The sequence below is a fragment of the Ostrea edulis genome, chromosome 1 (genome assembly GCF_947568905.1).
Source record: "Ostrea edulis chromosome 1, xbOstEdul1.1, whole genome shotgun sequence".
In the NCBI taxonomy this organism is placed as follows: Eukaryota; Metazoa; Mollusca; class Bivalvia; order Ostreida; family Ostreidae; genus Ostrea; species Ostrea edulis.
The window spans coordinates 97,105,558-97,132,565 of NC_079164.1; the positions used below are offsets into that span (position 1 = coordinate 97,105,558).

Consider the following 27,008-nt stretch of genomic DNA (forward strand, 5'->3'; position numbering starts at 1 on the left):
ATTAGGGGTATGGGTAGGGGGTATTTTTATTAAGAGACAATAATATCATGCCCCTTTTTATTGGGGGTATAATATTGGTAGGAGGTATTTTAATAACACAAATTGATTACAGGGAGGCATTGGTGTAGAACATTAAGTTAAAAATGAAATAACTTTAAGACAGGTTCAAATTTAACAGGGTGTGCACTAAACAGGTCAAGGTCATTCTTGTTGTCATCAATCCTCATCTGACATTCCAAAATAAACCTGTAAAGATTCTGTTCATCATCCTACTTAGTATGAGATAGCTTTTTCTGTACCATTTTAAAGGCCTTGTAAAGATAGCAGAGAGTTTGGGATTGGCTTTACTTGCACCCAGAAAGAAGATCTCTGTCCTCCTTATTGGGAATCACTCAGCTGGAAAGAGCTCTTTTATTAACTGGTAAGTATATATCCGTACTATTTACTTAACAATGCATGCATAAAATTTGTACTCTTCCATCTTTTTAGAAGTCAACACTATTGCCAACTCTTGTAAGTGGGGATATCACAATTTTCCATTCAAGTGGCACGGTATTGCCCCAGTTTAAAATATCCTGGTACATTTTCATTGTTGGTAAGATTCGTGATAATCAGTTGTCACTTGAAAAGGATATACTAGTTCAACTGCCATGCAGTACAACATTTATAGCTCTTGCAATGCATAGTTATAATCCCTAAGGGTGACAACTATTTGAATCTCAATTATTATCCAGGTCTCAATAACTCACTCTGCATAACACATGATTATATGACCAATTGATTCATCAAACTCTTTCTCTTGCTCTCCTCTAACTCTCTCTCTCTATACTTAATCACTACCCAGAAATCAACTTTGTAAATTATCAATAGGTTACAGGAAACAAAATATATGTTTTAATCTTATCAAATTTAAAGTACAGTGGTATAATAGGTATACTAATTGATTTTTTTAACGTCTGCTCAACCAGTTAAATTATGTGTTGCAAGTAAAATTTTATTTTCATATACAGTGGAAGCCCGTTATTACGTTTTCCATTTTGTCACGATAAAATAACGTAATAACGGGGGCAACGTAATAAACGTTCCCAGTGAAATCCATTAAAAATATCATTTGGAAATTGTATATCGTCCGTTGGTACTCCGTGAAGGGGTGTGTGAATATATGTTTACTGTTTCTTTGTTTAAAAGACTATGATACTTTGTTTTATTTACATCTTATCTTTAATGTCCGTAATTCTTCATGTTCTTATCCCTTTTCTTTATTTCTGGTGTAGGATTCATAAGGATGTTTTGATAAACGTTGCTTTTCTGCATTCGTTTGGACCGCCATTTTGTTCAACTTTAAAACAATGCGTTCATGTAAATTTCTCTCAATAACTCGTTCCAGTTCGTATTCAACATTCGTATTAAAAAAAATAACAAAACATCGTTTTTATTAAGTTCGCGAATTACACAATACACAACGCAATAAAAAAAAATCCCATCCAAAAAACAACAAAACTATAGACACAAAACGCACACGATACCCAACACTTACACACTTTTCTCACCAACGATAAACACGGAGAACAATTTAAGCGCAATCCACATAAAAAAAAATATAATGATGCACGAAGATTTCATTTACAACGCTAAATGATGGCACTAAAATCACGTGCGCATCAGGGGATTTTAGAATATTCACAGAGGTAAATGCCGTGCACGAATCGGCCGATAACACAAGACAGTTTGGTCGGTGTATGTATGGACGAGATTTACGAACACCAAAGCTGCATGTCGAAACAACGGACATTTTTTTCGAAACGTGATCAGTCAAGCGTCTCTAATCCCCAAACAGATCAGGAAATTTACGTGGTGACTGCCTCAGGCAGTCAAGGTGTGAATGGCTTATTATTTTGAGAATCACTATTGAATAATTAGGGGTTTATTACGTTTTCGTCGGAATTTTTACAACGTAATACCGAGTCCCGGCATCTTAGGACAACGTAATAACGAGGTCTATTTTATATAGGTTTGTTAAGAAATGGTTTTGTGCTTTGAAATTCCAACGTAATATGCGGACTAACGTATTAAAGGGGGAACGTAATAACGGGGTTCCACTGTATATACATACATACCTGTGTCAGTGTGTGTGCACGCATACACATCTATTAGGTCACCTGAGTTTACTCAGGTGATTTATTGCAAATGGTTGTTGTCCATCATCGTGCGTTAACAATTGAACATTTTTTGCCCCCGAGATCGAAGATCGGGGGGGGGGGGGGGGGGGCATATTGTTTTTGTCCTGTCTGTCATTCCCTCATTCTGTCTGAAACTTTAACCTTAATAACTTTTGAACAGCGAGTGTTACAGCTTTGATATTTCACATGAGTATTCCTTGTGACAAGACCTTTCCGTGGGTACCAAGATATTTGACCCTGTGACCTCGACCTTGGAGTTTCACATACTTTTTGAAAACTTTAATCTTTCTAATAACTTTTGAACAGTAAGTGCTAGAGCTTTGATATTTCACATGAGTATTCCTTGTGACAAGACCTTTCCATGGGTACTAAACCTTTTGACCATGGCATTGGTCATAACTTTTAAATGGTAAATATTAGAGCTTTCATATTCCACATGAGCATTTCTTGTGACAAGATCTTTCTACTGGTAGCAAGATATTTGTCCTTGTGATATTGGCCATCTTTGGAATTGGCCATTATCGGGGGCATTTGTGTTTCACAGACACATCTTGTTAACTTCTTGATAACTACTTTACCAATTCTTTTCAGATTTGGTATGAAGCATCTTTCAGACAAGGGGGACATAAATGTTTTAATTTTTGAGGACTCCTGCACCCTTGGGGCCCTAGGGGTGGGCAAAAACTGCCCACAAATGAAAACTTTTCAAATATCTTCCCAAGAACTGTACACGTGTAAGAAAAACTATATGCATAGTGATGTAGATCAGGAAAACCTAGAGTTACCAAAATTGTAAATTTCATGATTCCCAGGGTAGGGGTTCTGACCCAAGGGTGGGGCCAAACTTGGTATATATAGTGTTTGTGTAAAACAATGTGTAAAACACTTAAATAACATCTTTAGTGTTAATTTCTGATCAAAATTTGTCCGTTGTGTGTCGTCGTTTTCATCCTTTTCCAGAACCACTGGGTCAATTTCAACCAAACTTGGCACAAAGCATCCTTGGGTGAAGGGTTTTCAAGTTTGTTCAAATGAAGGGCCATGCCCCCTTCAAAAGGGAGATAATCACAAAAATGCAAAATTAGGGTAGGTTCACAAGAGAGTTTTTTTCCCCTTGTATAACTGGTACCGATAAACAGTACCATTCCCAATACCAAAAACCGTTGATTTTTCCCAATTTTGAGACTAAAAATTCCCAATTCACTTGCCGAAAAATAGACCACTGACATTGTAATTTACTTAGTCTGAAACGTACGAGTTGACTAAAATGTTCACTTCCGGTATTAAATCGAAAGTACAGAGCATGGCAGTGCGCATGTTTTGTAGAGCTACAACAATTCTAAAACGAGCCTACGACGATTCCTTATGTCTCATAATAGCAAATATCATAAAAAGTTTGTAAAGAGATGAATACTTCTTTTTTTTCTTTTCATTTAGTCGAAATCATTTTCCGATACATTGGGTTATCCGCTGGGTTATTTAAAAATCTTTTTTTAAGAACCACAGGGCCAGAGGAGCTGACATTTACATGAAAGCTTCCTGACATAGTGCAGATTCAAGTTTGTTCAAATCATGGCCCCCAGAGGTAGGTTGGGGCCACAACAGGGGATCAAAGTTTTACATAGAATTATATAGGGAAAATCTTTAAAAATCTTCTTCTCAAGAACCACTGAGCCAGAAGAGCTAAGATTTAAGTGAAAGCTCCTAACATATTGCAGATTCAAGTTTGTTCAAATCATGGCCCCCCAGAGGTAAGTTGGGGCCACAATAGGGGTTCAAATTTTTTACATAGAAATATATAGAGAATTTTTTTTAAAATCTTCTTCTCAAGAACCATTGGGCCAAAGAAGTTGACATTGCATGAAAGCTTCCTGACATAGTGCAGATTCAAGTTTGTAAAAATCATGGCCTCCAGGGGTAGGTTGGGGCCACAATAGGGACTAAGGTTTTACATGCAAATATATATTGAAAGTCTTCAGATATGGGCCAAGGTGACTCAGGTGAGCAATTTTACCCATGGGCCTTTTGTTGATACTAAATTCTTTACTAAAATTGTAAATTTGATGATCCCAGGGGTAGGGGTTTTAATGTTAGAGTGGGGCCAAAATGGTGAGTTATCAAATATAGATGTGAACAATAGAAACTTTTAACTTCCTAATAACTACCATACCAATTATCAAATTTGGTATGAAATATCTTTGAAGCATTGCAGGATTCCTGCACCCCTGGGGCATTAGGGGTGGGGCAAAAAAAAATTGACCAATTTTCAAAAATCTTCTTCTCTAGAACCACACATGTTTAAGAAAAACTAAATGCATAGTGACGTGCAGCAGAAAGGCCTCTACTAAAATTGAAATTTCATGATTCCTGGGGTATGGATTCTGACCCCAAAGTGAGGCCAAACTTAGTAGATAGTGTTTATGTGTAAGTTTCCTGATGCTGTATAAAATCTAAATGCATACTTAGGAATAGCAGAAAAGGATGCACAAAACATTATGAATTTAACAACCCAGGGTTTTGACTCAAGGATGGGTCCAAATTAGTCGTATCTTAGGCCAATTTTTTCAAATCTGTTCGGAGGAGGTAAAAAAAAAAAAAAGTTCAAATGATGAAATGTTAAGTAATAAAAATGAACTTGATTTGAGGTCGATGTTTTACTATCAACTTTAATATTCTCTTCACTGTCAACTTAGAACGATGGTAATATAGCGACTATTGTGCACCTTGGCAACAATGCTGTTTTCTTCAAAAATGTTATTTGTTTATTAAATTAACTTTCTATCATTATCAAATGTCCATTGTTTACCGTTTAGTTATGTAAATCCCAAAATAAAAGAACCACATCGTTTTTCCATTCAAAAGATGGCATCCATGACGTATAAATAGGGACGCACTAATCACCTGAAGTTCCAAAATCCTGACTGACCTTACGAAGCATATATTTCGTCTAAAAATTTAATTTTAAGTTTTAAAGTCTTGTTTATGAAGTCAAGTAAAGTTATAAATAAAATTCATGAACCCTATAAACATTTATTCAAAAATTCTTAATTTTATATAGGTCAGATCAATTTATTGTTGGTAGTCAACAAATTTTATACAATGAATGAATTCAATAATGTTAAATATGTTTTCAACCTCCTTCAATATATGAAGAATTACACATATTAATTATGAAGAACATTTCTTTAAAATTCATTAATAAGAATTTAAAAGTGTATCCTCAGCAAAATGTATGCCTGGTAAGGTCAGGTAGGGTTATACTTGTTTAGGTGATTAGTGCAACCCAACGTACGTCATGGATGCCATCTGAAAACAAGTGTTTGTTTTTATTTTGGGATTTACATATCTAAATGGTATGCAATGCATAACTAATGCTAATTAGAAGTTAGTTTCATAAACAGATAACTTATTGGAAGCAAAAAGCATTGACTGATATTCCACATATGAATATTATGGACTGTCCCGAGATTTCGATGGAGGTGTCTTCCAAATATCCAGTCCAGCAGAATTTCTTTTCTTTCTTTCTTTTTTTTTTGTGAAAAGGAAAAATTACAGCATCGGAAATATAAAAAGGAGTGAAAAACCTTCTTTTTTTTCCAACATCCCCAAAAATCAGTGCGGCGGATCCGTAAACCAACTCAATAAAAAAAAAGGCCTTATGTTTTAATGTTAATACACCTGTATTATATGATGTAAAACCTTTCATCAGTGTATGCGCTTTTGAGGGCAGTGAAGTTTTAAGAACGCATCTTGTTTTATACTATTGCTGAACATTAGAATTTAGCTTAGATATTTAGAACAGGAATTTTTTTTCTAGATTTTATAGCCCTTGGGAGTGGTGATACTTTTTCACCAAGTACTCAGGTGACCAATAAGGCCTGTGGGCCTCTTTTTTATTAAATATTTCATATTTATTACAAAAGTTAATCGTAACTCTCAATTATCAGTAAGTGAAGAAAATAATTAGACAGAGAGAAATTTAATCCATATTAAGTAATGCCAGTCATTTACTTGCAGTGACCTTGAACTTTTGATGACCGTCAATAATGTGAACAAATACATGACGCAAACGTAATCTTACCTGTCATGAAGATTAAATACATAACATTAAATACATAAATGACAACAGGAATGAGAGGGAAATATAGTCCTTAGTTACTCTATACTCTACCTATTGTGCATCATTGTGTTTAATGATTTTTCCTGTAAGGAATGCGTTCTGAAATATATGAAGACGCGGCATAATTAAATTTAGTCATCAATCAACCCTGATATATCAGGTATTTTACTGATGATTTTGATGTATCAAGAAAAGCATATTTGATAAGCTTGTAGTATTTCATGGAAATTCAAATTCCATCCTGTTTTCATAATTTGTGGTTACATAATGTTCTCTTGTAATAAGACTTTGTGTAGAAGGTGTTGCTTCTATTTGCATTTTGTTTTTCCCAGTGTCTGGGATTTTGGTCTAAGTGGCTCACAAACTACAAAATCAATACTGCTAGTCTGCAAATAATCCTCACAGAATGAGAATAGTCTCCTCGCATCTTTTTACTGCTTACTCTGTACCAAATAATCCATGGCTTGCCAAATCACACTGAAGCATACATAAAAAGCACAATTTATTATGCAACAATTAAGTAATAATAGGAAATGATAGGTGCTGTCTTTATAGATTTTAAACCCAAAGATGTATGCATTGCAAAAAAGTTGCAGAATTCTAGCTCATGCTTGCCAAAAGAGGATTGCCACCTCAAAACTTACTAAAAGGATATGAAAGGTCATTGGAATTACCTATAAAGTCCTATAATGCAGCTTCATAATGAATCTATGGCTGTGAAATTCATTTTGTGCCAGACTGTATCCAGTTTTGTTATATGTAACACAGCAAAATTTATTGTCACATTTGTCTAATGAATTTATACTTTTATAACTAGGTAGCATTTTCTGTATTTAGTGTTGTTATTAAATGCGAAAAGTTTACAGGAATAATGTACAATATGTATGACATGCTATGACAGCTGAAACTCGAGAACCAGGAATTGATCTTTATGTCTGTTTCCTGGTGGTTGTGAAATCTGGTGGACTAGGAAGTGGCAAGCGGAGCCTACATCGTTGACCCTGCTTGTTTATGAGGATACTGTAACTTTCTGTTTGACTTAGTTGCACTACATAGTCCTGTACATACAAAATCCCCTAGTCCTAGTGTCTTGTGTTTTGAGGACAACTTTGTGAATCAGGTGGGCCTGTTGTGATATGTGTTTGTTGGGGGCGGTGTAGTTTCCACTTTGTCCGTCCTTCTGTTTATCTCGGCTCATCTCTTCATTGTTACATGCAAGATAAGGTTACTTAAGGTTTTATCTCAAATGCACAGTCAGTTGGGGCATATTACTAAGAATAGCAATGTCCCACTAAAGCTTCTTTTTTTTTAAATTGTGCACAAATCTTGCATATGATCCAAGCTTTGGACAAGGGTTCCTGGTTAAAGATATATCTCAAAAGTCAAGGTATTTAAGAAATATTTTAATACTTCGATTCATATGCATGGATTTCACTTATGTCAGTCGATTGTCCATCTGCAACCGGACCAGGTCCCAATGACTGGGGCTAGTAAAACTCGGGGCATCAAAAGATGTTGAGCCATAAATGAGGAAATGTAAAATGTCTAGACTAGATCAACACTGCAAGAAAGTAGCTTTAGTATTCAGAGCACTAGATTGTATTTGAACAATATATAGGGTTATCGGGTGAAATGGGTTTGAGAGAAATGGATGATTTACACGGTGTATTGCAGTGAACAGCGAAAATACTGGAAATGTCATATGAAATTGTGTATAGATGTATTGAAAGCTTTCTAATTTGAATACAGGTTTATTTCCCAACAAATGAAGTACAGTTACACATGTTGAACACAACTGTGTTTGTATTGCTGGGGAATTCATGGTGTACAATTTTCTTGGATGCATAGTATGCTCATGAATCTGCAGTCTTTAATTAACAGTTATCTATAAGGCTAAGCAAATAGTTTATGTTCATGTAATAGAGAAAAGACCTGTAAACCACAAAAATCATTCTTGCACATTGTACAGATGTACCCACTGCCAAACCTAGGCTCGGATAAGAAATATTGACTTTTAAACTTAAATTCAGCAGTATGTATATGGAAATTAAAAGACTAAATCAAGAGATTTACCATAGTTACTTTAGTAATGGTTACTAACTGCCAGGGTAGCTGAAAATCAATGTATGGAAAAGACATGTTGGTTTTGTGATTATTATTTTTTTTTTATAAATTTATCATTTAGAGAAATCATTCCTGTCAAAAAATGGTATGTAGTAGAAACATTAGTCCATTGTTTTAATGTTTTTATCCTTAGAACACAAGGTTAATGCAAATTCTCCAAGTGCTTCATGATTTAGTGCATTGGTGATTGGTATGTCACTTACTAGTCTAACGTTGTTTACTTTTAGCCAAATGCAGGAACAGAACAATATATTGATTTGACTCGGGTAACCTATTGCTTTCTGTTTTTGTCCGGCATCAATCATAAACCCGTGAACGTTTTCAGCTTTTCTTTGGAACGACAAAACTAATTTAAAACTATTTGGGTAATATATAGCATCTATGCATCAAGGGGGCCAAAAATTGTGAATTTCGTGGTCTCTGTCTCCCTTTGGCATGACGGGTGTACTCAAAATCTCAAAATTAATGTAATCTTAAGAAATATTCTTTACTTCTGGACATTTAGCAGTCAGACAGTTTGCATAATACGCCAGTTTCGAGATAAGAGCTCTCCTATGTAGGAGGTACATTTAGTAGAACTTTGAGTGCCTAAATGGGACAGAGCGAACCTATACAGTCAGTTAAGAAAACGATTAAATGTATTAAAAGTGGCTTCTCTTTAAATGTGTAAATGTAGGAAATACAAAATATAATCGAAAGAAATGTTTTACAAAAGTAGAAACATAAAAACATTGTCATATTTGAAAGTAATATCCTGGATATGATACCTATGACCAACGAAATTACGTGATATAATAAGAATCCATGTATTTACTTACTCCCTGAATACTTATCTTTTACTTAGTTTGTGTATCAGTTGAATTCAGGTGATGAAACAGCGTATGAGAAAAATACTGAGTACATTCACTTACATGCAGTGATGAATATTCGTCCCACTCCCGCATGTAAACAAGTTGTTTCACGCCTTACTATGTACGAGAGTTCTTCAAAGGGAAATCACTCGGACATAATTCGAAACCGGATTATTAGGCCAAGTAAAATTAATTAGTAGATTATCATTCCCGCCCGCCCCTCGAAAATCAACACCCCGATTTTTTTTTATTTTCAAAATTACGATTTCCGGATATTTTTATGTCCGGTCCGGTATCGTAAACGTACTTTGTTTCACTTTGCCTTTTAAAAACCCAAATACACATGTAATTATGATTTATAAAGCCTTTTCTCAATGAGAGAAGGCATTTTCGAGGTCAAGAATACCATGGCGAAAAATAAAAAATAAAATCCTCCCACCCGCCCCACTTTTTTGTGAAGTTTGAATGATAATCTACTAATTAATTTTACTTGGCCTTACAGTATTGAGCAATACCATGTAATGAGCCATTTTTGCTTTAACAAATTTCTGAAATCCATTGAACTTGGATTGAGTTCCAGGATGGGGAGAAGTTGATCATTGTATTTCATTGATCTTCTGTATTTCTTGGTATTCTGCTGGGGGAAAAAACGGTATTATAATTATGATCGAGCAACTGGCCTTTTACCAAAATTGTGAAGTTCATGTCCCCTGGTTAAGGAGTAATTTCTGGTCCCTGGTTAAGGAGTAATTTCTGGTCCCTGGATAGGACTGTATTGACTATATGTTAAACAAATGCATTAGCTCTAGCTTGTACATCAAGTACACAAACTATGTGCATCTTTATGAGCATGGGTTTTCTAATAAATGTGTTGGATAATCAGGCTTTTAAAACTTTAAATACAAAATCGCTATTCACTGTGATGTGTAGTGATGTACTGATTATCGCCAAGAATTGGAAGATATACATTTTTCGTGATAGTATATCATATTAAGGGGTTATTGAACTTGTTGTATTGACGAATATTTGCTGAGATGGGTATGAAAAATTTGGTCACAAGTTTGCGAATTTTTCAAACCCAGCAAGTGCCAATTACAACAGAAGTACAAACTGATATAGTAGCCTGCCATAATTCAGTACTGTGTACACAATATGGAAGCCACATCTGTTATCTGATTTGCATCAAACTTTTAGAAATGATTATCTTGTATAAATCTATTGTTTTCTAACAGTTGTAAAGATTACAGGTAATAGGTCAATGTCACTGGAAGATTCAAGCTGATATTTATCATCCTAATATGCGAGTTTTGAGATGCAACTGAGGTATTTTCATTTAGGGAACTTTTGTACACAGTAAAGTGCAAAACAAGTTATTTACATGCAGGGTGGGACAGCAAGTTTTTCATACAGTTTCATAACCTGAAATGAATTGATACACAAACCAAGTGATTGATGAGTATATTCTGGGAGTAAATAGATGTATGAAATTCTTTATTAGATCGTGTTGTGTCATGGCTTATCCATACCATATCTACTGGAACATTTCTTCTGATATTTTGTTGATTCCGTTATTTACATTTTTAAACAGAAATGCTTTTGAATTCATTTTATTTATTGTAATTCTCAAGGTCACTGGAAAAAAATATATATTAAAAAAATTGTGAACTGAACATGCTCCTTTCCAAGGGGAGATAAATGGGAAATAGTAAAAATAGGTTGGGATGTTCAAAAAATAAGAAAACCAAACTTAATATATATATAGTAATGATTCAGGTTTGTTCAAACCATTATCTTGTCCATCAAAATTAGGGAAAAGACCAATATTGACATCAAATGGTATCTCCTACAGTATTTCCTTTTACATTCCTTTTACATGTTTGGGCTCATAAAGTATACATTGTGAAAATATTTATTCCAATTTATTAGAATAAATGATTACATACCATTAAATAAAGGGTATATAGTCTATGTTGCTTATTACAGCCCATTTGTTTGGGGAAATAATAATAAGAAAAATAAAGGAGGACCATAAAGGTGAAAAATCTTTATGAATTGATTTTAAAAAAAAGTAAATATGCTACTGAAGGACAAGTACATAGACAAGCATCCTCATGCATTGTAGATTCCATACATTGACAAGCATCCTCATGCATTGTAGATTCCATACATTGACAAGCATCCTCATGCATTGTAGATTAAATAAAAAAAAATTCAATGTTTCAGTTTAAAAATGTGATAGATATAGTTTTAAATTCTGTTCTTTATTCCATAATTTCATCACAAGTTCATGTTTTGGATAATCCCCATAAGCATTTCTACCGAAATGAGAGTTTTAGACTGCACAGCAATCTTGAGTTGTCGGGGCTGATTGACACCAACACAGATAGGGTGTGTAGTATACCATATATTAAAAACTGAAAACAATCGTAAGTGCATTATCGTTTGAGACTTGAACTTCAACTTGCAGAAGAGATGGTAATCATTTGCATTTTTTCCTCTCCTATACCAATCAGGGGCATAATAAAAATGATATTAGAAAAATAATGAACCCAAATTATTTTATTTTTTGTCACAATGAGTTACCTCTCTTTGCTCCTGTCCTTCATCAGTCACTCTTTCCTTCATTAATAACTCCAACAGGTTACCTTTCAGTTAATTTGTTTACATTATTTTGTGTCGACCTCCTTCACTTCACAACATGTGTACCACAGATTTTTCACTGGTGCACCAAGATGAAAACAAATGTTTGTTTCATTTAAAAACTTGCTCAATCCAGTAAATTATTCAAATTTAAATCTTTGGAAAAGTTCAGAAAATTGTTCATTTGTTGATAAAAATATCACCCCAAAAAGTAAATAACTCGGCCAAGTAACGGGTAAAATATTACAAGTATAATACACCATCTGGATGGCCGAAATTTGGACCCATTCCCCATGCTCAAAACAGGGTGTTTTTCCTAAAATGACACCGAAATTGAACTTCTTACATGCAGGTTTTGATTCCTGTTCAGTCCTTTAATTAAATTAGGACTTTAAAATTTGTTTTGTGTGATTCTTTTGATGTAGATATCTTTACAATTTTAAAAATATATATCTAAATATTTTCCGTCCTCATAAAATTTGCATGAACTTGCCCTTGAAATCAAAGGTTTAAGAAAATCCCTGGATTTGTAAAATTAATATCTGTCCCTGTGTGGCGTAACTTTACATGGAGAAAATGCAGTGGCGCAATGTGACCTTGTTTAATTTGGTGAATATTTCTCCCAGATGTTTTATCAATAATGGAAAGTGCAAAACTTTCCAATTTAAACAAATTCACATCTAAGTGAGTAGGATTAGACTTGCCTGTGTAGGTATGAATCCACTATTTGATCTGTTAATAAAAAGAAATGATTTAATTCGATATCAAATGTTCTAATGAGTATTGAATAATTGGAAGAATACTAAAACTGGCTTCAAATTTTGCAGAAAAAAACTACTACGTGTATTTTATTCTAAAATCTGTGTTAATATCATTAATTCAAACTTCACAGCAATTTTATAAGTTATATTTTTGAGCATTTAAAAGATGTTTTGGTGATTAATGAAAGAGAGACAAATCTGCCATTTCTAATATCTCTTCCTCCTTGGATAAGAAAACTGCTGAAACTATAAAATTCCTCAAAGGTGAAAAATAAATCTCTTATCTTTCAACTCTTGCAATTCATTGGCATACATGTACTTATAACCACATTCCTGAGAGATATCACCGATTGCATTTTATACCTCTCAAACCCCGAACGATAGTTATGACTATACACTTGAATTATTTTCTAAAGAAAGGAGAAAGATTTATTGGTATTGTGCAAGCAATATTGTAATGATCAAATTTTCCCTCATTTTGTCTTCATTTATATGTGTATAGATATTCATAGAGAAGAAAAATCAATCCTATATACAGGGAAGAAGACTAGGGACTGACTTGCTGGGTATTGCTGAATCAGCTGATTTTGATTGTTCGCCAGCTGACTGGCAGCCAGACATGGCATTAGTGAATAATTGTTTGTTTGATGTAACCATAGCTTGGTATGTGAAGGTGAAGTCAATGCTTAACATCAGAGCCCATTGAGTGAACTGCATATTGGTGACAGTTGGTACTGTGTGTGGTACTAGGGATACAAGGGGTTACACCTCGTCATTGTCCACCACCAAATTTTCTTTTTCTTTGTTTTATTACTTAGACCTTTTGCCTTGGATATATAAAGTGCTGACATTGTATAAGGATTGTTTCAGTGAATTTAAAGGTACAGACACCTCAATGAAACTTGACAGATCAGAACACTTTGGGTGTAAGCTGTATGGCTTTAAGGAATGCAACTGTCAGCAGTTTTCTCTGTCCCTTTTTTCACTGTAAGCAGCTGGTGTTATCATTGGTTACCACCCAACAGTACTTGATAGATTGAATATCCAAGTTTTGTTACTGTATGATGTTATTAAGAACCGTGGAATATGATGACTGTGCTTCATGTAAGTAATTGTCTGAATGTGGCCATATGATACAAAGTTACTAGGAAACTTGCATGTATAGGAAGAAATTAAAGATGATCAAGAAAGCGGAAGTATCCTTCTTTGGAGGTCAGGCAAAGTTTAAATATTTCAAATGTTTTGATGTAAAGCAAACTTGTGTCTCTACATGGTGCCTTTTGTAATGTCAGCTTTCTGCCAAAAACTTCTTCAGTCAGCAGGCTGGCAGGATGCAGGCATTGTGTGTTCTAGAACGTGGATATTCCCAATTATGCAATCATGTGTTATTGTAACAACGGTTATCTGTCTGTTTGGGTTGTTTTAATTACTGCTTTTCATTCGAATATACATAATTAAGCTATCATTTCATGAGGTATCAACATCATGAGATATATTGTGTTTTGGGTGAACTTAAAAAAGCCGCTCAATCAGACCATCAAATGCAGCTTGATTGATTTGGTTTAAATATGTTTTTTAGTTTGGTTGCTTCTAGCTCTTTATTACATATAGTGAAAATGAGCTGAAAATCCCTAATTTTGTCTTGATGTAATCAAATCTTTAATAATAAAAAATTGATTGATTTACATAAGCCCATGCAGATTTACTGATTCTGCAAAAAAAAAAAAACGTTGCACCCAAGTGCACCATAGAGAAAACAAGTTCATTATTAAATTCATGCAGAATGTGTCTGTGGTTTCTTGCAGGTTTTTCTGCTTGGTTGGGTCTGTTATTCAGAAATCATGTAGTCTAAGCTGCTTAAGAACTCTTGATATTATTTCTCTGACATACCATCCTAAGCTGTCGATATACCCTACGTCAGCAGACAAGGAAATGCTAAGTCTTGCCTAATTATGAGGTCTGACCATTGTGATACAAAGTCTTTGGTTGTGTCTGGTTTTTGGTCACAGCTGTATCAGGTTGACCTTGCTTTGACATGTAATGAAGAAAGTAAATCATTAGAAAACTAAGGAAAGCAGAGCTGTCCTTAAATGACCTTGGAGTCTGTCTGTACTGCACGTGTCGGTGACATTTCATGTCTGCTAGTGACAATAGTTGATATTTTGTGCTCAGCGTGTATTTAGATGACCAACTGAGAGTAAGGAAAGTGTTTTACTTAATTATCTAGTTATCTCTTTTGTTTACGCCTACCAACTAAATGAGGAAAACCTGGATAATCTGCAATTTGTATTTGAAACTAAGAATTTGATAATGATAATTAGGCCAGAATATTACTGAAGCAAAAGAATACACATCAGAATACTATCATAGGATGTAAAGACACATCAGAATACAATCTTCATGACTTTGATAATTTGTAATTTTTTATGTGCCCCCACCCCAAAGTTTTGTCCGCTCAACATTAAACTTGGTACACTGGTACATCCTAATAAGAAGAGAGACTCCTATTGATTTTGAGGTCACATGGTCATAGGTCGAGAGTCGATCCACTCTGGACAAGAGGAAATACTGTCTGCTCAAAATCTTGAGAACCCTTTCCTTGACAGACATCAAACTAAATGTTACATTGGAACATGGTAAGGAGTAGATTAACCCTATTGATTTTGGGTTCATGTGACCAAGGGTCAAACTAGACATAGTAATACGTTGTCTCCTATATTTTGCTAAATTCATTCTAAATTAAAGATAAAAATATAACATACCTGTACGACTATATACTGACGATACAATATGCATATCATACAGACAATCGATATATTGCTTTACTGTTACACTTCCTCCAATGGTATGCTTAAGATTTTTCTCATTCTTTCCAGGTACGTGGAGGAGAAGGTACAGAGAACTGGTGTAGCCATCGAGACCCAGGGGTTCTCGGTCGTAACCAGCGGAAGGAAGAGGGAGTCGCTCACAGTAAGCATGCAAAAAAACCAAAATTTAAATAGATGTAGCACAGACCATTGACCCTGAGCCAGTTCAAAATGTACAGACTGGGGGTGATCAAGATAAAAGATTGGGATGTGTTTTAAACTGTTGCTCAGGATTAAACAGCTGTCTTTTGGGGTCGGCAACTTGACCTTGAGTTGCCCAGTAACATAAGTATCCTGTAATAATTATAGATGTGTACATGTGCGATTACCTTTGAGTTTAAGGGGCAAAGTGATGTGAGCAATACGTGGGATTCACTTGATATTTGAAAGATATTAAACATGTAAAGCATCAAGAATAACTGTTAGACAGCCTTTATTTGCTAACTTAAAAGGACTACTCTCTATGTCAGTACAATGTACAAATGGATCTCATTTGTATTTTTTACAGTCAAAATTGAATTACAGATAGTGTGTCTGATCTTGTATAAAACTGTATCAGTAGTTCTGTGTGTGAAAATAAAAGAATTTAAATTCATAAGGTAATAATGACATGTTCACAGCATCAGTCTATGTATGCAAGGTGAAGATAACGAACAGTGATCAATAATAGTGTATCAATAATCGATGTAGTAATGCTGGGTGGGAGAACTATTGTCCTCTATCTGTATGACCTTGAGAATAATGAACAGTAGCAGAATAAAATGCCATTTGATTTTATTGGCTTCCTATACAGATAGAATTTGTCAACTGGTGCTGAGAGGGTCAAGTTCACACTAATAGGGGCTGTAATTATATTTTAGAATTCAGAAACTACTTGACAAATTTTAACCAAATTTGGTATTTATGAGAGAGTTGAGACCAGAATTAGGATTGTTTAATAAGAACTCCCATGACCTTGGGATAGGTCCTATACTTCAAATTATAGTGCAGTGTTTTGATGTTAAAAATATTCTTTACCCATGATAGTTACCCCTGGAAATGAATTTTCGACAAGTACACAAAATCATTTTGTCCATCTCTCTATAGACATTTTTTGTTTAGACATTTTCAGATCCTCGGGTTCAGACTATGAAGATGGGCCACCTTGCACTATTGCCTGTTTTTTTTTCCCTCAATGTTTGTGGAAATGTGTGCTTTGTAGACCTGTGCAACTGTCATTTTCAAACTGATATATAAATTTTTTGGAATAGTTTGACTCTTTCAAAATATAGATTATTCTGCAGATTTTTGCAATAATATCATATAGAGAGAAGATACCAAAGGTTGCCCCCATATGGGATATTAGTCCCATTAAGACTGAGGCCTAGCCTCTACCAAAAGTGTGAAATTCACAGCTCCAGGGTCGGGGGTTCATGTGCATTAGAATGTATTCATGTCCAATTCACAATATAAATTCAATACTGTCGATGCATGTGTAGATGATGTAGACTTTTTCCAAAAATACATTCACCAAGTGCAGAAAGAAAAGGTTTTCATGTGAAATATGGAAACGTCTTGAAGTAAAATAACAGACATGGTGTGGATGGATAACTGAATGCAGAAATGGGACATTTCATTGCAGTGGTCAAATGAGTGGAATGGGAGGAAGGGGGCACTGAGTGCAAACAATAATCTAAAAATAACAGAGTATGTTGTTTTTAAGGGTTGACAAGAACAATCTGGTAACCATTCTGATCTTGATAAATGATGAGATGACACCTCTTGTATTAACGACCCTCTAGTTGAGCTGCCAGTAAGCACACTCTTGGTACTCTGGTGACTGTTGGGCCTTAAGGCCCATATTGGGCCTCATAGTAATAAAGTGAATCTCTTTTATTCTTTAATGAATTGAAACTGAAGTTTTCTTACTTGTCCATATGTATACAAAGATAACATTTCCTGTGAATTTTCTTTGGAATATACGACAAGAATGGTCGAGGTGGTGATTTCTTGTAATTTATGTGTACAAAGATATCAATGAATTCCGCATGCACAAGTGATTGCAATTCACATACTCGTACTTTAAGAATGTTCTCTAAAATGTTGAAGAGTTATCTGGACATGTTTTATGTAACTGAAAATAGACACAATGACGTGGGTGTAAAAAGTTAAGTAATTTTTTTAATGCTCAAATGTTGTTCTAATGATCTTTAAAATGTTCAGGTAGTTTGAGGTTTATCAAAATAGTGTACACTTGCATAATGATGAAATTTTAGCAGAGTTTTGGCAATGAAGAAGTTATTTTGCTTGAGGAGTACAGTGTTGAAACTGGGCATTTTTAGAAAGTAAACATGGATTTTGTCATTATGCTGAATAATCAGAAATCATGTGTTGAAGTATGTTGTAGCAGTTTCAGTTCCCTTGCTTTTACTCATTAAAAAATGATCGCTGTCTGTTCTGTTGCCAAGTAGGGGTGCATCAGTAACAATGGATCACTTGAAACAGATTATTTGTTAAACACAAGTGCCCCCAGACATAGTCATGTTGGTCAAGCCCAACCATAGTGAAGTTGACCTTGAATTTGGTGAAGTTTTGACTTCACATGCACAAATATCTGGTACAGCCCAATTATTTATGACCAGGCTGGATAAATGGGCCCAAAACTCTCATTAAATTGACCACATAATCAAATATTTCACCAGTGGTTTCAGGAATTCTTCCAAGATTAAAATTCTTTAGATACATGTCTACAGTTTGTAGGTTATTGGACTGATCAAGACTTCTACTTTCTACTATGGTTCCGTACAGAGCAGCCTGATGCTCTACTGTCATGGACGTCCAAGGCTTTGCCAACACACACAACCCCCCCCCCAAAAAAAAAACCATTTGGAAGTATGATTGAACTGTACATTAGATAAGGTCTATTAGATAGAAACCTTTGGCTGGATAAACAAGATAGGACATACTTGATCTCAGATAAAAACTGGATTCCATTTTTGAGGGCATAATTTGGGTTCTTTAAACAATGCATTTTAAACAAATATAATCTAATGGGTGAAATTTAATTCATGATAGACCATTTTCTTTCATGTTTATACTCAAATTCTTACCTCAGCCGAGTCTTCCTCCCAGGGATCCGCACATCACCGTTGGGGAAAGTTTTAAAATAGTGAGAATAGGGTTAAATGATTGAATAACTTTACTCATGCCTACAATCCCTTTTGGGGCATAGGCCACCCACAAGATTTCTCTAGGCCCCTTTATGCTGCACAATTTGTTTCAGTTCTCTCCATGTTTTTCCTATTGTTTTGGTGTCAGCCTCCAGGTTCTCTCTGCCAGGTGTTTCTTAGCCTTGCGCTTTCCTTAGGGGTTCCAGGATAGTACTTGCCTTGAGTGTGCCCTATCCACCCTCATCTTTGCTTTAATGTCTTCCTCTTTGACTGAGACTTGGTTTGTTCTCTGTCACAGTTCGGTGTTGCTAATTTTGTCATGCCATTTGATTGGAGGACTCGACACGGACATGAGTTGGTGAATGTCTAGATTGAATAACTATTCTACCAGAAAAGCCAAAGCTGTTGTACAGACTGGTAGATAAGCATTGATACTTCTTTAAACTGACCTACAGAGCCAGGTGTTTAGTGGTTGCCTAAGAAATGAATTTCATTGAAAATACTTTATGTGAACTGAATTATTCATGCTGGCATACTTCATGAGGCATGTTAGCGCTTCGTAAAAATCATCCCAGGATGAAGCGTCCCAGTACATACTCTGTTATTTTCAAAATAAATTTTTATTTTTCATATTTACATTTTTTCTATCGGAATTTCCAGTCGTTAAGATAGACATACTATATTTATCAAAATTCATACTTTACAAATGCAACACATTTATGAGAAAATGGTCATCATTAAAATTTGTAAAGTTATCAAAGGCAAAAACATTGGAATTGTAAATATACAAGAATATTAAGGAAAGTTCTGTATTAAGTTGAGAATATTTAGGATAGTTCTCAATTGTTTTCTCAATAACCACTACGCAACAATTTTGAAAAGTCAATTTAATATGCAAGAATTCTTGTGTCATGTAGATATATTCAAACCTTAAGGCAAGTATACACTTTGATATAAGAATTTGAAATCTTCCTGTTGAGAATCTAATTTACATTCAAGTTACTTGCATCATGACCTCAGTAGCCAGGGTGGTACCAAAATGGATTTTAAGTTTACACAAAGTTCATACAGGCCATGAAAAATGCTTCATCTTTTGTTTCGGTCCTTGAAAATGCATAAAGCAGCTCAAAGACATGGAAAAGTGCTTAAATTTGCATCATAAGTACTTTGAATTCTTTGTTTCTGAAAATGGAAAGAATTCAAACTTATCTAGCAACTGTTGATCTTGAAGTGTTAGGTAAGGGCGGGGGGCTTAAATGAACTAAAGAAATATAATGAAAAAATCCAATCAATATATTAAGGGGTTTTTTTATCATTTACTTGGATTGTATTATCTTAAAATGATACTGAGCTATATAAACCTAGTTACATGTCTATTGTGAAATTGTAGCTACACAGGTGAGCAATGTGGCCTATGGGTCTCTGATTTGCTTGCAGATGCTTCTTTGACTTCATTAATTGTGATTATTAATTGAACTCCTTGAAGCAAAATGTTGAGTCTTGGTGTTGATAGGAATGTTGCAACTGTCAACGTGTTCATACAGGGAGCATTTAATCCTCAGCAAAGGTCATGGTGTCTCAGCAATTTTAACAGCTAGTTCTCATTCTTGGAGATTAAAATGTTTGCAGTTTATAACCAGCAATTTTATTTTTTTTTTATTTTTGTCGTTTGAAGAGGTAGATTACAACAAGTACATGTACATAAGGACCTCCAATCTGATAGTATGAAGTATTGAGGGCACTGGGGCATGTTGAAATGTCACAGATCACCCCCCCCCCTTTTTTTTTTTGGTATCAACTTAAGACATTTTTGACTGATTAGACAAAAGAAATTAAGTAATCAGTTGTATTAGCAAGTTTAAATTGTTAAGGAAGAAATGTTTTTTGTTACCTTGGAATTTTGAATTAAATAGCTTAGGGAAACCAGGGGGTGTTTAAAATGTGCTGAGTGTGCTATTTTCAGACAGCACGAGCATGCATAGTCATGACTGAACAGATTTTTCCTAGAATTGTTGTCCCAGTGCAGTTTATATCATAGGTTAGTAGATCTTAAATGATGTGAAAATATTTAGTCTGCATTTTTCTTTGTAGAGAATTCACTTTCTGATCAGCAACTGGAATTCTGTTATAATATTGCATAAGAATTTATTGCGCAAGTATTTAAAAAGTCCCAGGCTAGAAATACAAACTTTTCTATAGCATGGGTAGGCGTGAAATGACCACAATGTAGATAGTCTGGCAATTTGCCTGTATTGGTTAATGTCATTGTCTGAACTTGTGTTGACCAGTGCGACTGTAGATTTCATCTGTGTGGTTGACAGATTGTCAATGTGGTGTTATTGACCGCTTGTAGACTGGACCCAAAATTAGTATGTAAGCTGGAGAATCATGTTTGTATATCTCTACAATATGTAACTAAAGGGAAATATTGAAGATCAAATTTGTAGTACATAGCTATGCTAATACTGTGCATGTGAATAATTATTTCTCATTTATCAGTTGATATAGTAAAATATCATTCCAATTAATTTTCATTGATTAGAGTATAAGTCTAAAACAGAAAAAATTGGAATTTTGTTTTGTTGAATTGTACTTCACAAAGAATTTCAAATGATTTTGTATTAGAATACCACTGTATTAGTCTGCAGTAAGGGAGATAACTCTATATTCTAGCTGCCTCCTAACTGATTTTCATTATAACTGATATTGATTGGCAATGCAGTAGACGTCTGCATTTTTAAGTTGCACTCTATGGTGTTTTATCATGCTACAGTTCCGCAGGCCTTTTCTTTTGCAGGATTAACACAGATTAAATGGGTTTGTAAGCTGTAATATTTTGCCTACTGAAGCAAATTTTAACAGACCAGGTTCTTGAAAGGAAAAGTGTATTTAATATTGATTTAGGTTTACTTTACTTGGTGACATCGTCTTCTTACCGGTACATTGAATTTTAATATTAGTACTAGAAATGATTTTGGGAGTGTCCATTCTTCCGAGGTTTTGTTTTTTGTGTATGTTCAGGTCACAGAGGCGTGTCCATGCAAAGCTGGTCAAGCTTTCATTTGTTTGGATTTTGATCATAGATACTGAAAATCTACTCACTTCTGCACATAACTCGTCATTTCATAAGTTGATATTTAATTAACACTGATGTAACACTTTGTGTGCTTTGAAGAAAGTAGTGTATGTGGCTCTCTAAGTGAATGGTGACCATGAAATTGATTGGCTTTAAGGTATGGGTTTTTTTAAAGGTAGAAATTGTACTTTGTTTATGTACCTGCATTTGGGTTCAGTAGGTAGAGTTATGTAGGTATGTATGAATCATGCTGCTATCTGCCAAAGGATGGGTTCATTTACTGGAATGTAAGCGAGTTAGACCAAAACACAAAGTGTAAGGCATGAACACAACAAATTGTGTTGAAATTGTGTAAATTAGAGGGAAGCTAATGAAATATCACATTATTTTGTTTCGAGATCCTTTGCATTGTGCCATAGGAATCCAAAAGGGGTTTGTTTGTTGTGGACTGTTCACCATGCTGATAATGCTTAGTCATTATCAGCTGATTTCAGTGGCATTAAAAAATAATTATAAGCTGTTGAAATTTAAAGGCCTGTGATGGTTGATATGTTTGGAAGGAGGAAGAATCATGATACTTGAAAATTAAAGTGAAAATTCTGGGGAAATATGTAAATTTTGTATTGTGCAAGTACGTTTAAAGTTCAAGGTCAGATCACATGGGGCTAGAGAATGTTTATGAGGTTTACATGTACTTGTTGCCAAGTTCTATTAAATAACAGTGTGTGGAAGTTCATTAATCTAACATCTCAACCATACATGTATATCACGGTCCTCTAACAGAAATAGATCATGAAAATTTAATTGTCTAAACTTGATTGAGAATGTTGAACTCTGTTTTATTTGTTTACAGGGAAATGCCACACTTCATCTTTATCCCCATTTTGAACCTCTTAGACAGATTGAAGGTAAGATTTTAGAAGACTTGAACATCTACATATATTTTAAATATTATATTGTAGTTTCATTATTGTTTTATCCAATCAGAGAGCAGTAGGAAGTTTGATTGTGTGAACTTCCTTTTCTGGTAAATTTCTATATTTAGCTGTTACTAAATTTACTGTATTCACCATTACCTTTGGGTGTATTTTTTTTTTAATGAAGTTGAATTATGTTTTCATTTTTCTTTTAGAGAACTTTCTTAGAAATTCTTTTCTGTTCTACTGTTGTATAAAGCTGATGCAAACATTTGGATGATGAATATCTGTTGATTAAATAAATTACATCTTGCTAAAGTCCAACACCCCTTTCCAAGAACAATCATGATACTTGAATAGAATGATATATGTTGTTTTTTAAATTATTGTATTAATTTATTTTGCTACATGTATATTGGAATGTCGGTATAGTAATGTAAGAATTGTATTATGTGCCTTTTTCATGTCATGAAGTAAACTGAATGAAAAAAGAGGGAAGTTCATATTTTATGTCATGAAATATCGTAGAAGTGAAATTTTATTACTGTCATGTCGTGGAGGTGAAATTATATATATCATTATCATATTGTGGAGGTAAAATTATATCATCATATCGTGGAGGTAAAATTATATCGTCATATCGTGGAGGTGAAAATTTATCAGTCATATCGTGGAGGTGAACTTTTATCATTGTCGGATCATGGAGGTGAAATGGTAAATGCTGATGAACAGACGGCCCTTCACTAGGTAGACTTGATAGTTGCAACAAGCTGCCTGATGAAGAGCTGTCCTGTTTAGAAGCTAATTCAACCAAATGTTTGAGAGAACATTATTCTGTACCTGAATTAATGGCAAGCATTTATTCATTCTTTAGCATTTTTCTTTAATATTTATTGGAAAAGTGCATTCAGTCCATAAAAGAGGTCATTTCCGTTTGGAGTTTTGGAGAAGAGCTGTATAGATGATCTGATCAGTGTGTCCTTTAATGAAAACTATCTGTTATTGTGGTGTAATTAGTGGGTATAACAGGTGCTGGTAGAGTATTGTAAGCATTCAGAAGATTGTAAGCAGACTGGAGGAGGATTTGTGATGGCGGTGGAGATGCTGACCTTACCAAGAGGTTTTAGACCTGCTGCATATTGATCTGTCTGGCATGTTCTCCCAGTCAGCATTTAGCTGATTGTTGCAATTCCTATAATATCACTGAAAGCGAACTTAGTACTGCAGACTGAGAGACCAGCAAAGGAAGTACTTATGACTCCACATCATCACATGCTTCATTCTAGTCACCATCTTCTGCATGCCTGTACACAATGTCCTAAATATGTGTAGTTGTGGATTACATTGAAAGTCAATTATCTTTGTATGATAAGCTCATCTCTGTTCTCTAGATCATTAATCTCATTTTTTATGTATTTGCATGCAGAAGAAAATATCAAATGCCTACACAGGAAACCATTGAACAGTTGCCTCATTTTCACTTGTGTTGGAGGTCATTTTTGAGGTCACTGAAGACTCCATTGTCTGACAAGCTTGGAATGGTAGTTTTTCCTTTGGCCAGCTATCTCGTGCAAATCTGAGCTGAGAGCTGCCAAATGAAGGGCTGTTGTTTCTGCTCACCAAGCAAACTTCATCAATTGAATCTTGTGCATGCTTGAACGGAATGTTGTCACCTTCATGATTTTATAGTATTGTGTTGCATCATGCACATTCATATGTTCATTTTTAAAACAAATGTCATTTCACAATAGCTTCAGATTACATCTTTTAGAATTTGTATCACTTTGCTGAATATGTGAAGTAAAATTTGCATTTGGTTTGGTTGAAAAATAAATGTTGGATGCCTTATTATTGTCAATGTTGGTATACTCAGTACAGATATTGCTATGATTACATATATACTTGAAAAAACCATGTGTCAAGATTTTAAAAGGTGTATTTCAACTTGAGCTGAAGGGTATTGCAACTGATTTTTTTTTTTTAAGATCTAGCTCAGATTACACTTTGCAAGCTATCTTGACACTGCATGCCAATTCTCTTGGTTACTTTGTTGTATAGGACATACATATCAGATTTCTGCTAATGTGCATTGACAGTAACGGTACATGTATATATGATATGCATGTACTGGTTTCTCTCGTGGGGTCAGATTATAAGGGTGTACATTTCATTGGTAAGAGTCTATACCAGGCCAGCTTGTGATCAATGAAAACTTGGCTGTATAGAGTTGACCTATGACTTAATTCTCAGTCATCAAAAGATGTGGTAATTTAAACATACATCTACAGATGTAGGTACACACTAAGCATAGATCTACAGATGTAGGTATTCATCCCTTGAATTTGTCAGTTATTGTCTTGAATATGGCTGAATATAGTGGTGGGAGCATTGGAATACTTCATGCAGTTGTGGGGACCAACACTGTTTAGGTGCGATGAAATGATGTGAATCAATTAAGTGTCCTGTTTTGTAGTTCCACATTGAGAATGAAATTCCTTAACAGTATGCATACTGTATAGGTATTTTGAAAATATTTTTGCTCTCTAATCACTAAATCTAAAAGTAAAATATTGATTTCTACCAAGATAATTATTGTTTTTGTCCGTTGAAGTTTGTCTTTCGTCTGTTGTTGGCTTTTTCTTTTTTTTTTTTACTCCCCATCCAGATTAAGAGGGTCATTTATCAAAAGAAACCTTAGATGAAGAAGGTTCAAGATTTGTTGCTGCTTCCTTTAAAGGTCATGACCCCTTCAAGGAAAGATTGTGAACATATAGTATATGGGTTCATAAAAAAAATCTTCTCTAGAAATGCTGGGCACATTTCAGATTGAAATATATTATGAACTATAGAATTTTGTTTGATTAATGGATTGCAGGATGGGCTTGACTACTAAAGGTGAAGTTTTACATAGGACTAGAGAATGATTAGCCTACAATTTTTTCCAAATTGATTATGCAAGCATTTCCATGCAGTGTAGATATAATTTAAGTTTTTGAATTCACATATCAGAGTGAAGCCTCAAGCCTCAATAGTGTCCAATTTACTGTCCAATGTAAATTGATGTGTAAACATTGTGGTTTCCAGTTTGTTCAAATGTGGTCATGAGAATAATTTCTTTGCCAGATACTCCAAACCTCTGTTAAGGCTTCTCCAAAAATGACTTCTGAAAATAGAAATTGCTTCTGATCCTGGGATATGACATGATTTTTGAAAAATTGAATGAAAATATGCATACTTCGTTCCTTTCTTTTCTGCAAATGTAGAGCGACTTTGAAAAAAAAAGATATTATGTAAAAAACACTTACAAACTAATCACCTTGGTCACCTTTAATCAGTGGTCACCTGTTCTCTGTGGTCAGTTTGTTTCCTCCTGATGAAATTTCCTATATGTAACTCTATAGTGATCACTTGCATGTGGTCAATGGTCACCAAATTTCATACCAACCAGCCATTTTACCCTGCCTTTAGCAGCCATTTTTACTTGTCACATGACTCGTGTCTGGGGTTCGTACTCGGGGATATACAATTAGATGGTTTCCAAATGTGCTGTTTCAAATGTAAACATAATTGATGAAATGTTGAGAGATCAAAGGAAAATAATTGGATTAATGACACCTATTTTGAATGATTTGGGTATGCAAATAAATTACTGAACTAAATATGTTGCCAGTTTTTTTTTTACAAAACTGAAACGATGGTGTTCATTGTAAATGTTGATCAAGTTTTGTAACAGTTTAAAGAAAATGAAAAAGTATGCTTTGGCCCATGGTCAAGAATTTTTTGTAAATCTATTGAACATTTGAGTACACACATTGAACACAATGACTACCCAAGATATATGGCCATTTGAACAAAAAATAAATAAAAATAAAATATTTATGTGAACATGTCTTCCACTGAGTGAATTAAAATGTTTTGATTTTTATGTGATTTTTGTCTCCCTCTGAATTATTTAAAATGCTAAAATTTTATTTATATACATGTGGTTTATTGTAAAACACAGGACCACAAAAAAATAATAAACAGGATATATTTCTTTGAGTAAAGTGGTCCTCTATCAAATACAGGTTTGACTGTGTTTTCAATCATTTAACTTAAATTTTCAAATTCCAAAATTATCCATTTTATATATGATTATTGAAATCATAGCATATGAGTGTTCGTGCATTAGTGTGTCTGAAACTGAAGAATCACTCCTGTCCCTCCTAATTTCTGGATCCATCAACCAACATTAAATCACTTGTTGCCAATCAAGACATGTCATAATGAGAATTTACTTCATTTTTAGTGTAATGCTGTTAATACACACACACACACCCAGGT

At 34.5% G+C, this 27,008-nt stretch overlaps 1 protein-coding gene across 2 annotated transcripts in view; it reads left to right on the forward strand.

Annotated features, from left to right (window-relative positions):
* Window positions 1-27,008, forward strand: part of LOC125672059 (uncharacterized) — a 34,430-nt gene that overhangs the window by 1,769 nt on the left and 5,653 nt on the right. For both annotated transcript variants that reach the window (XM_048908156.2, XM_048908148.2), the window contains exons 3-5: window positions 310-421; window positions 15,553-15,646; window positions 22,622-22,676. In XM_048908156.2, coding sequence (XP_048764113.2) covers window positions 310-421; window positions 15,553-15,646; window positions 22,622-22,676 — 261 coding nt within the window. The remainder of the gene's footprint in view (window positions 1-309; window positions 422-15,552; window positions 15,647-22,621; window positions 22,677-27,008) is intronic.